Raw genomic sequence first — 15,190 nt, forward strand, 5'->3', positions numbered from 1 at the left:
AAAGTTTTTTTTTTAATGAAAAAATGCCGAGTTTTTACTTTTACATTTTATTTATGTTGTTACCATATTTGTGTTCGGGTGAGTGTTTTTGTTTTAATATGAAATTAGCACGTTTAAGTTAATAAAAAATCAACAGTGTATGTTGTAAAGCACGTTATTACTAGTAAATTAAATACGACTAATTAATAAAAAAGGGAATCTCCCGCTGCAACGAGAAATTGTTTAACTTCAATGCGTTAAGTTAGCGAGTTCTTTGTTAAAACTTAGTCATCGACGATCATCCCAGGAAACAGGTTTCTTTGAATTATCATCTACTTTATTAATAACGATAATAAATGTATTACTCATCGCGTAGTTCCCTGTTAATTAAAAAATAATAATTGGACACGTTACGGCTTCCTCGAGTGACTACTAATTCTTCTTCGCCTTGTGGTAGTAGTAGAAGTATTTTGACTTTCTAGTAATGCCTAGCCACGAATTATACAGCTCTGGAATGTACTCCTCTTCAAAGTGTTGAGCTTGAAAGCTCGCTATAAGATGTCCTTTTTCAAACGAAAAGAGCCTTAGACACTAGCTGTTTGGTTATCAATTAATGATTGTGATCCGTTACCTTATGCCTTCTAAGGTAATAAAAATCACACAAATACACCCATATTTTAGAGAATTTGCTGCTAATGTTTGACAATAAGTATCTAAGGTGTACACTCCGATCAAGAAGAACAATAGCATGAATAAGAAGGATCTCTATTGCTCTTGTATATAAGCTACCTTAAATATATCACATTACTGATTCGCCGCAGAAATAGACACGATGATGGTAGGTTGAAACGCATCGAGGACGAACCGGTTTAGGTTTTAAAACCAAACCACTGGATTATATAATAAAAATACGCAAATAGCAGAAAAAAATGTAGTCAATGAAAATCGAATTATTCTAATTTTCTTAACTTCACCTAATACTTATGGCGCATTTACTTGTGCAAAATATCACAAGTACAGTTGACGTCATCTAAATGAAAAACCACTTCTAAAATAACCCGAATGAAATTATAAACAATTTCACTGTGGTTTTTTCCGTATTTCCGTAAAAACGATCGACTCCTTGTAACAGAGAAACGTTACCGAAGACGATTGATATTTCCCGTAATTGAATAACATTAAAAATTGCAGTCAAAAGATTACATGAGATACTTACTACCAGAGCGAGACGGTTTATATTTTTATACATTATAAAGGCCCAAGAGTTCGCAGTTGTGATTATTGCAGGAACCCATAAATATCATAGCGTAAATGTCTCCAACCAACTAGATACATAAGTTGGTAATCTTGGTATTGAGAAATAACAACCCCGCCCTGCAAAGCTAAACGTTAGAATGCATATATTACATCCCATTATCACTTATAATAGTAACTAGAGTCTGGAAGGTGTTCCCTAGTGAATTTCGGATAGATTATAAACATCGGGATCCTGTGACGTCAATACAAACCCTCCTTATATAATTTTGACGAACCTAATTATGTTTATTAAGTCATTCTCGGCCTGTTTATCACCAGAACCTTGACAACACCAAATACACATTCTGAATATACTTTTTTCGCCATAATCACTCTGAATATGATTTCAACAATAATTAATACAGTCATTTTGCATTGTGTTTAGCTGTTTCAAAAATAAATACAGAAGATCCGATTTCCAATCATCCAGCTTGGAAAAATTTATCTAATTCCGAGTGCGGTGATAGTGCTGCTGACCGTATCATCGGAGGAACAAATGCTAATCTTGGACAATTTCCTTGGATAGTTCGCATCGGATATCTAGGTAAGTTCACGCTGTGGTCCTTACTTTTAGTGTGCTAACTTCCTTACATGCGCAACGACTGAATTTGTTAAAAACAATTAGTCACGTACCGTACTTCAATAATTTGATCTAGCCACATTTTTTTTTAGATTTATTTTCATATTGGCTCTCATATATCTGCCATTAGTGTTATTAAATATAGAAATAATTTTGTTCTGCTATTTAGTATACCAGTCAAGCCCGACTCGCTTTGCTGCCATATCTTTGGGTTTATTCCCGTTGCAACCCCATTTCAGAGGATTATCCGCTGATCCAATTTAAATTTTTTTTGAATAATTCCACAAATTTGGTCCTGCAGTTTCGGAGTTTATAGGGGGTACATTAAAAAATGCAAATATCAACTTTTAGGTACATAAATTAGCATAAGCATTAGAAAGAGCATGATAACTACCTAAAAATAAGTGACCATAATACATTGCAAGAGTTTGAATAATAGTAGAAATCTATCGATTAATCAAATGTAGCTCTCAACAGAATAAATACAAGTTTTGTTTAAGTAAAACACACACAAACAAACTTATCGTGTAAACTAATTAGTTTTGGTAGGCAGTGGTTTGGCTCCGCGCCTAGCATTGCTAAAGTCCATGGGCGACGGTAACCACTACCAATAAAAAATAAAAAAGTGAGCTATAAACAACTGTGGGTATACCTAATAATATAAGATAATACTTACTAATAATATAATATAAATATTGTTTACTAATTTCTATACTATTTTATTCCAAAGAGGATGGTGGTAATGGTGAATTATTATGGCAATGTGGCGGCGCTCTCGTAAATGAGCACTACGTTGTTACCGCTGCTCACTGCGTCATGAGCAAAGAAGAAGAAATTACACCGTAAGTTCTACTGATAGCTTCTATTTTCGGATTCCAATCGCTATTATGTATAATAATAAGTATATTCTTGATCATGATAGTTACGACCCGCAATGACCAAGTCCCTATTAACTGACCAAGAATACTGCCAAAAATTCGAATCGTGCTAATTCTTAGATCCGCAAAATTGAAACTGACAATTATCAATTTGAGCTAAACTGTCAAATGTGTGAGCACTCGTGAAAATTATCAAACAGTACCTATATTTATTAGCCATATCTGCACCGCATCTTAGTTCAGTATATTTGTTCATGCAAAGTGGCAAAGTGTGCAATGCATTATTATGGTTTTTACTTTGGTCACGGGTTAAATTGAATTTCAATTTGCCACACTCTTCAATTTATATTAGAGCCATTTACAACTCGATGCCAATTACTTAGTTAATCTATACAGTGTGGATATTTGCATTGTAATGTGATAATATAAAACTGTTTTGCGCGATTACCTTAGAACCAAAGAACGGTCTGATTTTGTGTGTGTGGCGGTCAATTAAATCCGTGTGCTAAATTATTCCGTATATGCAAATTCTTCAACGCTCTTTAATATTATTAAGTACGTGTTTGGACGCAAACTAAAAATAAAATCTTAATCTAACAGAACTATGATACGACTCGGTGAACACAATATCCGTAACGATCCAGATTGTGAGCTATCGGTTTGTGCTCCGCCAGTACAAGATATCAAAGTGAAAACGTGGAGGACACATCCTTCATTCAACAAACCTGCTTACCATAACGATGTTGCTGTTATTGAACTAGAGAAACCCGCAGTTCTGAATGGTATGTTGAATTTCAAGTAATTACTATAATAAGAATTTATTAAGAGGTTATACTAGCGACCCGCCTTCGCTTCGCTTCGGAAACATTAAATTATATTATTGATAACTGAGTCCCGCGATCCTATGCGCGGTTATTGTCTTAACGCGGATGACTCCGAGGGGCGAAGCTAGTCTAAAAAAAATAGCCTAAGTTGCTCCCTATATCATCAGCTACCTATCAATAAAAATCTCTTCAAAAGCGGTCCAGCCGTTCCAGAGATTAGCCGGAATAAACACACAGACAGACAGACATAAACAAAAATGTTATTTTGGTGTATGTACCGTATATATATTCATATGCATGTAGTAAAAAGCGGTTATTTCAATATTACAAACAGACACTCCAATTTTATTTATATGTATAGATATGCTATGTTAAAAAGGCTATGACGCGATTATGTCGACGAATTCTAAAGCACAAATACATAATATTATTTGACGTAATTCAAATGCATGCATTTAGGCCTATGTCCAGCATTGGACGTCTGTGGGCCGAAAGATAGAAGATATGTAGAAATGCATTCATGCAGCAGCTATTTGACTACCTCTATCAAGTCTCCTAACATCCGCTACAGAATATATAACATCAGAACACAAAGGTTAAGTAGAAAAAAAAACCTGTTTCTTCTTGTTAATCCGGGAGTTAGTGGTACAACCTCATCCTACTTATTTCTTCACCTTCGAATTTTGGTTTACAATACAGTTGACCTCTCACTGTTCTCATGTTACAATGGTCCCGTTGTAATTAATCTCTTTCACTCACAGCATTAAAAAATAGATTCACAAACTCAAAAGTCAACGACGTGGAACTATATTTTGATACGTCTTATAGTAGAAAGAAACGCCTTCCACGAATTTTTTTTCCCTACATATGTATTTTTTTTTGTCCTACCTATGCTGATAGCCTTGAGAGGCTATTTCAGCTTCACCCTAACGTTTGTAGGTAAGCTCAAGGGGCTCAACCGGAGAGTTGCTAACACTGACCCTAGCAAGAGCAGTGCTTCGCAGAATCTACCACCGGATCGGAAACGCGACCCACTGAGAAGATTCGACGAGAAACTCAGTGGGCTGTGTATGTGGGTTACTTCGCTCGTCGAGTCCTTCGTCGCAAGCGACGGGTTCGACGAGGGCAGTGACCGGTGACAGGTGCCTAAAAGCACCGTTAATGGATCAAGAGGATCCGTAATGACGTGGCACATATGTAGTAGTAATCATGTATTTACAGGGTACGTGGCGCCGATTTGTTTGCCAAGAACTACGGAACAACGTTCCGAGTTTCGCGTCGGAGAAATCATGGTAACAGCTGGTTGGGGTAAAACTAATCTGACAACTGATGAAAGTGCTGATACGTTACAAGTTGTAACAGTAAGTGATTTGTTTGTGGTAATTTGTTTGTGATTGTAAGCGAGTGCTAACTATGAATGTGGAAGGCTATAGAAGAAGAGATAGACCTAAGAAGAAATGGATGGGTTGCGTGAAAGACGATATGTGTAAGAGGGGAATGAACGAAGAAATGGTATATGGTAAAGGAATATGGAAGGAGAAAACATATTGCGCCGACCCCAGTCGACTGGGAGAAGGACAGAAGAATGATGAATACTACTTAAATTGGACACATATTTTTAATGCGAATACGTCGTGGTAAAGTCGATGTGACACAAATTTCTTATGCGAAGTCGCAGGTACGAAACGTTATGTGAGATGTGTTAAAACAAGTACTTGCGGCTGTTGCCCACTCAAGTTGTTTAATGTAAAAATCTTCAAATCTGGTTACATTCATTCAACTAGTAATATGGACTTAACAACTCGTTTTTAGTAATAACTGTAAAAGGAGGATGAAAAAAAATAAAAAAAAAATCAATCATATTTGAGTTAGTGATTAAGCGGAAATGTTCTCTCGCTGTTTTTTCTTTAATAAATTTTTGGGTTAAAAGTGTAGTTTTAACATAAGTAATTTACCAAAAATCAATGAGTTCATCATAGCTTATTAAGTGGTATTTTTATTTGGGATGGCGTATGTTTACAAAGATTAAAAGTAATTATTTAATTTATGCGATTTTTTTTGATTTTATTTTTTTATTTAAGCTGCCTATTGTAAAGCCGGAACTGTGCAACGAGCTCGGAAAATATTTCAAAATCAGCACCTCTGAAGTCTGTGCGGGCACAGAACGTAACAAAGATGCTTGCACCGGCGACTCAGGGGGGCCACTCATGAAGGTAGCTAATTCTATTAACAAGACGTCGAAATAAATTAATTATTACTAATCAGAAATTTAGAATCGATATACCTGATGGTAGAACCTCTTGTGAGTTCGCACGTGTAGGTACCGCCACCCCGCCTATTTCTGCCGTGAAGCAGTAATGCGTTTCGGTTTGAAGGGTGGGGCAGCCGTTGTAACTATACTGAGACCTTAGAACTTATATCTCAATGTGGGTGGCGCATTTACGTTGTGGATGTCTATGGGCTCCAGTAACCATTTGACACCAGGTGGGCTGTGAGCCCGTCCACTCAACTGAGCAATAAAAAAAAAAAAACAATTCAATTTAGGCAATTTATTATGGTCGTGTTTGATTTCTAAATTATTTCTGTATGCATTGAGAATAATAAGCACAATTATATTCCGGATGTGAAATGTACTGTACAAGTACATTTATAAATTAATTTGAATGATTCTGATTTCACGAACTTATAATCTTTACTATTACCAGAAACAAAACTAATAGTCAAGTTCTGTTTAAGGAAAACAGTGACAGACAGTGCTAGATAGATATTAATTGTGTCGGCGAATTTGCTTAAACTAGCTCAATTTTTATTTTTTAATAATGATTCTAGTATATCGTTTTATATTCGTGATTTTACGATCCAGTTATACAAGTTTGGTCATAGATTATACAGAATGCGAATACGTTAAAGTCGAGTCATAACTTGATTTAGTTTAAACTGTAAGGATAAACTTTCTTCCTAGTCGTACACTCTTGACAGAGTGGTCGTGGTCGTGCACCAGTCGGATCCTGCGATACCGATGCTCTCGCGATGCGACGCCATGTGGCACGGTGTTTCGTAGAGTGAGAGCAATCAAAATGTTGGAGTGAGTCACAGATTTTATGAGGTCGGTCCATCGTGTTGGAGATTGTCCGCGAGATCTTTTGCCTTCGACTTTCCGTTGCACCACCAACCGCTCAATGGAGACCTCATTACGAGCGATGTGCCCGAAGAACTCGAGGAAATTTTAAATGTTCTGTGTGTGTTCTAGGTGATAAATACAGTTTTAAGTTGTACTTTAGTGGAACATTTATTTATCCCGAACTCCAGCGCGTAACATTAATAATATAGTAAAATATAAAACTTTTTTAAAGTAAACAACGATTTCTGTATAACAATCAATCTTTCCAGGTATTCGACACTCTTGAAGGACCTAAGAATTTTTTGGTCGGTGTTGTCTCATTCGGACCTTTGATGTGTGGAAATGAAAAACCCGGAGTCTATACCTCGATATCGTACTTCCTCAAATGGATCTTAGACAACATCATGTGATTGCACACACTTGTTTTTCAAGTTTAGTCTTTGTAAATACATATATATGTTAATGAGATTTTTATTTATTATTTTAACAATGAGTTTTCTGTTCTTCTTTGAGCTGGATGACATTTAAAAATTCGATAAGGAAAAAATATATCTACGCAAAAAAAATATTACATTCTGCGCTAGTCGCCCCATTACTGATCCTAACCACATCTATCCAAGGCTTTTGCTCACGATGTTATCATATAAGGATTATTAATAATAATAGGGTTGCCATACGTCCCGTATTTCCCGGGACATCCCGTATTTTAGGCTTAGTTTAAAATGTCCCGTCGGGACTGACTCTGTCCCGTATTCCAACCGTACGATTATAATTTTATTGATTTTTATAAATATGTTAAAACCGATAAAAATATGTTAAAACTGACTTGCTCCTCGGAGAAATAAAAAAAAAAAGAATGTCACTATATAGTTTTGTTTTTATTTGTCCCGGGTAAAAAACTAAATTCTCGTATTTTTTTGCCTATTTAAGCATTTGTCCATTATAAGCTGAAAAAAATCTGGCAACCCTAATTATTACACACTTGACAAGATAGTGCATGAGCGATGATACGAGGGCTGCACTAAAAGTATCGGGAATGGAATATTTCCACTGTTCCTGTCATATTAAAATCTTTTTAATTGAAAACTCCTTGGTTTTAAAAATCGAATACCATTTATTTATTTAAAAAAATATTCTCGGTCTTGTCACGAGGTTTTGTCAAACTTGTTTAGTCGTTGAGAAAATGGAATTGACTCGAGAAAATTCAAGAGCGATGATTTATTATGACTTTCGTAGTGGTTTAACACAAAAACAGTGTGTTGACCGGATGATTTCTGCATTTGGTGATGAAGTCCCATCCAAAACCACAATTTATCGCTGGTTTGCTGAGTTTCAACGTGGACGTGTCAAGCTCAGTGATGATCCCCGTCAAGGTCGTCCAAAAACTGCAGTCACCCAAGAAAACGTTGATGCTGTGCGTAAGCTGATTGAGGAAGATCGACATGTGACATACCGCGAAATTCAGGCAACTTTAGACATTGGCATGAGTCAAATACAAATAATCTTGCATGAACAATTAGGTGTAAAAAAGTTGTTTTCCCGATGGATACCGCATTCGCTCTGTGAAGAGCAAAAAGCGGCTCGCGTTACTTGGTGCGTCAGAGCTCTCGAAAGATTCCACGCAGGATCCTCAAATGCTGTATACAACATTGTATCAGGTGACGAACCCGAAACAAAAAACCAGTCACGAGTTTGGGTGTTCGAAAATGAGTTAAAGCCAACAAAAATTGTTCGTTCACGGAGTGTTGTACAGCCCCGACCTAAGCCCTAATGATTTCTATACTTTCCCTAAAATAAAGAATAAATTGCGTGGACAGAGATTTTCATCACCTGAAGAAGCTGTGGACGCCTACAAAATGGCCATTTTGGAGACCCCAACTTCCGAATGGAATGGTTGCTTCAATGATTGGTTCCATCGTATGGAAAAATGTGTCAAATTTCGCGGAGAATACTTCGAAAAGCAATAAATACATTTTTAAATAGTAATGTTGTGTCACTTCGTTAATTCCCGAAATTTTCAGTGCCGCTTATGTAACCACCCACCATTAGTTGAGGCCTTTTGTAGGCAATTAAAAAAAGAATAAAATGAAACCGCTAACTTTTAAATTTTATTGTACTCGAGTACTGAACATTTCCATTTCAAATGTAAAGAAATCCTTAAAATAATGTCTATAGTTTTACTCTATCCAGACTATCAACAATATCTGAAAATGCATATTTGTCATCGACATCTATTCGATTTAAAAAGTCGGTAACATCACCACTGTAGGTCTCGGCTGTGTCGTTAATTGACACCTTCCGTGAGCGACATGGAGACTTCAATTGAAAAGATTTCTTGCTTCGTTTCTTCGTCTTCCTGGGAGAGAGTTGTAAAGTGTCCAGTTGTAAAGACTGTGAACGAGGCGCATAATAACGTTCGAACAACATTGGCTGCTGCTGTACTCTCCCGTACATCAATTCCATTTCGTGTAGAAACTCTTCCCGTCTCATACGTTCCTCGTCACGTCTGGTCTGTAAACGCATCGCTATATCTTCCTCGTGACTGTTGACAAACATTACACAAACATTACATTTCATAGCTAGAAACGCACAAAATAGGTACTAAAAAAAAAAAACTTCTTCGGTCGTATCGTACTGACCGAAAGCAAAAAAATTCCTATTAAAAAAAAAAAAAAATTTTGGAATGGTTTTGAAATGAAAAATATCCAATATGATGGCGAATCAGCTACGTACGGAATTCTGTGTCATTAATAATTTGTCACTAACAACGGCAAAATATGTTACTGAGATTTTAAAAGAAATTTCATTTTCTTCAACACTAAATACTGATTTTAGCTTATAAGTTAATACAATCTACATTATTCTTGATTTCAATCTACATTTATTTATCTTTATTGGTTAGATTTTGTAAGTTAAGTGTGCGTTGTAATTAGTATTTGAATTTTATGATGCTTGATAATTCAATTTCTTAAAAAAAACTGCAAAAAATATATTTGTTTTCAAAATTGTCGGCAATAAGTTTGTTTTAATTGTTTGGTGTGTTTATGAACTCTTAGCATCCGAGCATCAGCTGTTTTTCATGAAATATGACGATTCATTTAGCTGTACTATTAAGATGAAGCGTAAATAATACTAATAAAACGATTTAAAAATGTTTTTTTTTAAATCAGGATCGAATTTTTACCGTCCCATGGTCAAAGGTGTCATTAGTACTATCGTCTGTCTTCGATTTCAGAAGCAGTCTCCTAACATCCAGTAGGTATAATATAAAATTTTCGTGTAGATATACTATTGTTATCATCATCAGCCTGCGGCAGTCCACTGCTGGATACAGGCCTCCCCCAATATACTATGTAAAAAGCAGAAAAAAAAAAGAAAAAAAAAATCCTTATATAAACTAACTTATTTTTGACAAGATGCCACGCGGGCTTAGATCGTAGCTGGCGATCTCGTTGCCTCGTTTCCATTCTTCTGCGATGCTCAGCAAGGCGGTTGGCCGCGTCCATTTCAAATTTCCTGCGAACTGCCTCAGCTCTCAATAATGCAGCTAGATTAGATCTCCCAGATGCATTCCCTCTCAACTCCAATGCAGAATAGGCTCTTGCAGCTGGCCCTAATGCTGTGTCTTTAGTGCTCTCCGAACTTTTACTTTCTTGATACATTTTCATAGCAATATTCTCCATCTGTAATAGCAAAATCGGAGCAGCAATACCCATTAATTAAAAACAAGTAACAGTATTAGGTCTACGACAGTGCAAGTAATTTTATTTAAAACTACTCAAACACAGCACTCTCTGCTGGCCGATCATTGAAACGACCGCTTCACTGCAGTGATCCTGTGGGCTTTTTTTTCCACAGTAGAAAATCGCCGGACCTTCATACGTGGGAGTTAAACCTCACTAAAAACCTGTCGTTCACAGCCGGCGTCTGATCCCAGACCGGGCCAGAGCCTAATGAGGGCCATTGAGAAGGCGGGACAGGGTTGACGCAGAGCATATTACATCCATCCCGCCGTCCCTCAGATGCCGGGCATCCTGTGGGCTAGGTTAAAGATATTCGCTGTTCAAAATGTTCTGAAATAGATAGAAATCGCTCCAGCCGTTTCAAACTCTATAGAGACAAATATATACATTTTTTACTGTCTACCTATTCTGATAACCTCGAAGAGCTATGCCAACTTCACCTAACGCGTAGGGGAGCTTACACGGCTCAGCCTGGCGAACTTGCTAACAGTAGCCCTAGCAAGAGCAGTGCTTCGCAGAATTTAATACCGATCGGAGTCAAAACCCATTGAAAAAATCGAGAGAGAAACTCAGTGGGCTGTTTCTGAGGGTTAATTTGCTTGCCGAACTCTTCGTCGCATTCGACAAGTTCAACGAGAACGGTGACCGGGGCTTGGAATACCTAAAAGCACCGATAGTGTATTGGGAGGAACCGGAGTGACGTATTTTGGGCGGCAGCGACTGTTTTTTGTTTGGTCCGCAGGATCCGGTATGCAGATTTACATATACACACATCGACTTTTATATAGTTTGATATTTTATACAGTAACCTTTTTGGCTGCTCTATCTGCAGTACATAGTCGAAATGGTTGCGGGCTGGTAGTTACGAAATCCTCTTTCAATTTTTTTCCTTTCACAGTCCTATTTTTGTTTGGACTAACACATCTTTGCCTGTCTGAGGAGACCGTGGAAGGAATTCCGGGTGATGGATCTATTGGTAAATCACTATGAGCAGCTGGAGTAGAGAGGCGGCTGCGATCCCTAGTAGCCATGTTGCCAGGGTATTGCGAGGTGCGTAACATTTCCTCGGCTCTAATACGTTTGTTCATAGACCTGAAAATATTCAGCCCAATTTAATCACAATCATCCACAAAGGACGCACAGATGACCACATTGGACATTTTAATTATTTATTTTTTATTGCTTAGTTGGTTGGACGAGCTCACGGCTCACTTGATGTTAAGTGGTTACCGGAGCCCATAGACATCTACAACGTAAATGCCTCCACCCACCTTGAGATATAAGTTCTAAGGTCTCAAGTATAGTTACAACGGCTGCCTCACCCTTCAAACCGAAACGCATTACTGCTTCACGGCAGAAATAGGCAGAGTGGTGGTACCTACCCGTGCGGACTCACAATACGTCCTACCACCAGTAAAAAACTCTCCCCAGGACTCCCTCCACGATCGCCATACTGATCATTCCTGCGCTGTCCGCATCTAGCGGATTCCTACCAATTTCAACAGGTCGTTCCAACTCCTGGAAGGCCACCTGCTCAATTTGTACTGCGATATTACCTTCTGAAAACTTTTTAGGCCCAGCGACTATCAGTTTAACGTGCAATGTACCTAGTTCACTGCGTAACTTCGCAATACTTGCCACTGGATTATGTCAGTTATCATTTACAGCCATTATCACAACACAATTGAGAAAACGACTTCATAATAATTCAAGGTGGAATTCACCTGGCGGCATTCTTTTTTTTTTATTACCCTTGTAGGCAGACGAGCATACGGCCCACCTGATGGTGAGTGGTTACCGTCGCCCATGGACTTCAGCAATGCCAGAGGCGGAGCCAAGCCGCCGCCAACCAACCTACCTACTTCGCTTTGTCGTGTCTATGAGCTGTAAACCCATCTGCTCATCTAAAGTGAAAGAAGTACAACTTTTATAAAATACATTATCAACAATTTATCTCACCTAAAATACTCGTCTTCTTTCATATTATTATAGAAATAATTCGAAAATAAATTCTTAGGAATGGGTTTTGCCCTAAATCGTTTCTTTTTTTTTCTTTTAGGCATAACGAGCGCTGCTTTCTCACAAATACCAGTTATACCTATTTCCTCTCTTTTTGTAAAACTAAAAGGCTTCATTTGTGCCCTTAACTCGGCTTCACTGTTTATTTTCGTGATGGCTCTTCTACAAAGTGTGTTAATGTTACTAATAGGCTACTTATTATATTCCAATAAGCTAGAACATACCTACAAATTAATATAGTTATTATGCACTAAATAAATTATAAAATTTTGTGAAGTGGACAAGCTCACAACCCACCTGGTGTTAAGTGGTTACCGGAACACATAGACATCTACAACATAAATGCCGCCACCTACCTTGAAATATAAGTTCTAAGGTCTCGGTCGGCTGCCCCGCCCTTCAAACCGAAACTCATAACTGCTTCACGGCAGAAATAGGCAGGGTGGTGGTACCTAGCCGTGCGAACTCATAAGAGGTCCTACCACCAGTGACTAAGACGTGAAGATATAGAGCAAGAATATTGTTTCTAGTAAATCGTGATATTTCTAAAAAAATATAACAACCGATAAAGTGCTTTAATATAAACTTATTTATGTGCGTTTTAGGATCAGCAAATAAAATTAACTATTGATTTCGCAAATAAATGTAGTGAGAAGCCTACAGGTGTGCGCGATCATAGTGAACCTCATGGCTTGATCCTCGAGTATTTTATCGTAGAGTGGAATGCGTGACTCGATCGGTACGGGTTTCGCTTTGAACTTTTTCTTTTCGCATTTCTGATTTAGCATATCTTCTGAAAATGATTTTCTTAGACTCCGCAGCTCATTCACAATTCGTTCTTCGTCGTCCCTAAACAAAAAGCAATGAAAAATGAATGTCTTCGTTTTTTTTTTTCGGATCGGCATTGAAGAAGCTGCTAATATTGCATGAAATTACGAGAAAAAAATGTATACCTACATCAGCGAAAAGGAGCGATAGGTATAGACAAATAAACATCTACAGAGGCCTTTTATTTGTCCACTTCACGATACTGGGTTTTAGTGTAAGATGAATAGCTGTGTAATGAAAAGTATCTAAACATCGACCCAGACGTATCAATATATGATTTTTGATATTCATTATAGTGATTAAGTATCTTAATATTAACACGATGTTCCTCAAAAATGATTCTCTCAGCCAGATTGAGTATTGAGTAAAACTAAATCCACAAAAACGTAGCTGGAAAGTATAATTTCCGAATTCATAAATGTTGATGACTAGCCGTCGTGTCGCCTAGACTTGATCTCTGAAAGTAAGGTATTTAGACCATGATAATTTGGCGTCCTTAAAACATTCCATAAGATTGGCAAGGCGAATCTTTCGGTACCTACCTGATTGACCACAAAAATAGGTAAGCATTGTGTTACAAGTTAAGAGGCCAGTGAAGACTATTTTGCATGAGCTTTTTTTTTTTTTTAATCTAGCTATTTAATAGACGCACACAGTAATTATGAATGTTTTATGTGAAGAAAACGATTTTTCTTTGTAATAATATCTACGTATGGCAAGAATAGTTTTATCTCCGGTAAGTTTTTTTGGGTTCCTTTTTAGCTTTAAAAATATTTACTTCTGGAATTTTATACTTCACATACATACCTTTCAGTCATTTTAAATGGCTTAGGGACTGTAATGCTTTTCCGCTTTCTTAAAGGAGATGTAACTCTTTTGCTTCTCAACGGACTAGAAGGCATGCTTTGGGCTTTAAATTCGTTTGGATCATCAATATCCACTTTGGCTACATTATACTTCTTTTTATAAAAATACTGTTCGAATTTTTCATCAATTTCGTCTTTCTTCTCAAGATCGGCAACGTTCCAAGATATAGAACACGCAGAATAATTTCTTTTCGGTTGCTCTTTGTTATGATCAGCCTGCGAATTTCTTAAGTCATCTCTAAATGTTGTTTTTGATGCATCATTCATAATTTTTGCTTTTTTGCAAGATCGTTGTATATTTTCATTGTTTTGTATTACTGATTTTTTAGATTGCGTGGGTGAAGGATTGACAAATTTTATGTTTTCATTCCTTTTGTTATCATTACAATATTTTCTCCCAATAATGTCGTCATATTTTGATTTTGAGCAGCATTTTCTATTCAGCACGTTATTATTTCTCACGCCGTTACTGTTGCAATCGTCGATGTGTTCCATTGCCAAATCCAGCATTATTTTCTTTTTTTCTCGTAAAGATTTTAAAGTCAGGTAGAATTCTTCGGTAGGTAAATGGTTTATGTCTTTGTAGTCTGGTATATTACGATAAAATTCTTTCAATTTAATAGCATCCAAATCAGCGGCAGCTAAAGAACAACTCGACATAGAATCAATCGAACATTGCTCGGTTAAACTACCAGTTCGTTCGTATTCAGTTTTTGGCATTTTACTAACAGGATCTACAGGCACTCTTAGACATGAATTGGTAAAAACACTATGATAATGTGTCATTACTAAACTGAATACACTACATTTTTAAGCGCTTTCACATAAGTAAGATGCTTTGTTGTTTGTTGTATGAAAATTATTCTTGAAAACTCCATAGCAACAGATTTGCATACCAAATTCGTTCTCATGTACCTCCTGTTCAATACGAAGCTTAGGGCACTTTTCTTGACGCCTCACCAGCTTAGTTTTTATTCTGAAGGCTTAACTTTTATCACATTTTAAACATTCGTTGTTGAATATTTCAGACATACAGATAGCTTATATTATAAAATC

At 37.0% G+C, this 15,190-nt stretch overlaps 2 protein-coding genes across 2 annotated transcripts; one reads left to right on the forward strand and one right to left on the reverse strand.

Moving 5' to 3' along the window:
- Positions 1–7,506, forward strand: LOC114247825 (phenoloxidase-activating factor 3). Its single transcript, XM_028180879.2, has 7 exons — positions 1–78; positions 1,661–1,819; positions 2,586–2,697; positions 3,334–3,515; positions 4,779–4,918; positions 5,639–5,770; positions 6,948–7,506. The coding sequence occupies exons 1-7, from the start codon at positions 24–26 to the stop codon at positions 7,086–7,088; spliced, it is 921 nt and encodes a 306-aa protein (XP_028036680.2). The 5' UTR covers positions 1–23; the 3' UTR covers positions 7,089–7,506.
- A 1,258-nt stretch (positions 7,507–8,764) lies between these two features.
- On the reverse strand, positions 8,765–14,999 carry LOC114247828 (uncharacterized). Its single transcript, XM_028180883.2, has 6 exons — positions 14,076–14,999; positions 13,125–13,289; positions 12,381–12,602; positions 11,231–11,513; positions 10,081–10,361; positions 8,765–9,220 (listed from the first exon to the last, which is right to left on the reverse strand). The coding sequence occupies exons 1-6, from the start codon at positions 14,918–14,920 to the stop codon at positions 8,848–8,850; spliced, it is 2,169 nt and encodes a 722-aa protein (XP_028036684.2). The 5' UTR covers positions 14,921–14,999; the 3' UTR covers positions 8,765–8,847.
- Between the last annotated feature and the right edge of the window lie 191 nt (positions 15,000–15,190).

The sequence above is a fragment of the Bombyx mandarina genome, chromosome 25 (genome assembly GCF_030267445.1).
Source record: "Bombyx mandarina strain Sakado chromosome 25, ASM3026744v2".
Classification (NCBI taxonomy): domain Eukaryota; kingdom Metazoa; phylum Arthropoda; class Insecta; order Lepidoptera; family Bombycidae; genus Bombyx; species Bombyx mandarina.

Bases quoted from the DNA above. Each gene is read 5' to 3' on its own strand.
- LOC114247825 (XM_028180879.2), top strand. From the start codon at position 24: ATGCCGAGTTTTTACTTTTACATTTTATTTATGTTGTTACCATATTTG. The intron at 3,516-4,778 runs GTATGTTGAATT...ATGTATTTACAG, and splicing joins GAAACCCGCAGTTCTGAATG to GGTACGTGGCGCCGATTTGT. The intron at 4,919-5,638 runs GTAAGTGATTTG...TTTTTATTTAAG, and splicing joins ATACGTTACAAGTTGTAACA to CTGCCTATTGTAAAGCCGGA.
- LOC114247828 (XM_028180883.2), bottom strand. From the start codon at position 14,920: ATGACACATTATCATAGTGTTTTTACCAATTCATGTCTAAGAGTGCCT. The intron at 11,514-12,380 runs GTGAGATAAATT...GAATATTTTCAG, and splicing joins AAAGAAGACGAGTATTTTAG to GTCTATGAACAAACGTATTA. The intron at 9,221-10,080 runs GTTAGTTTATAT...GTTTGTCAACAG, and splicing joins TGGCATCTTGTCAAAAATAA to TCACGAGGAAGATATAGCGA.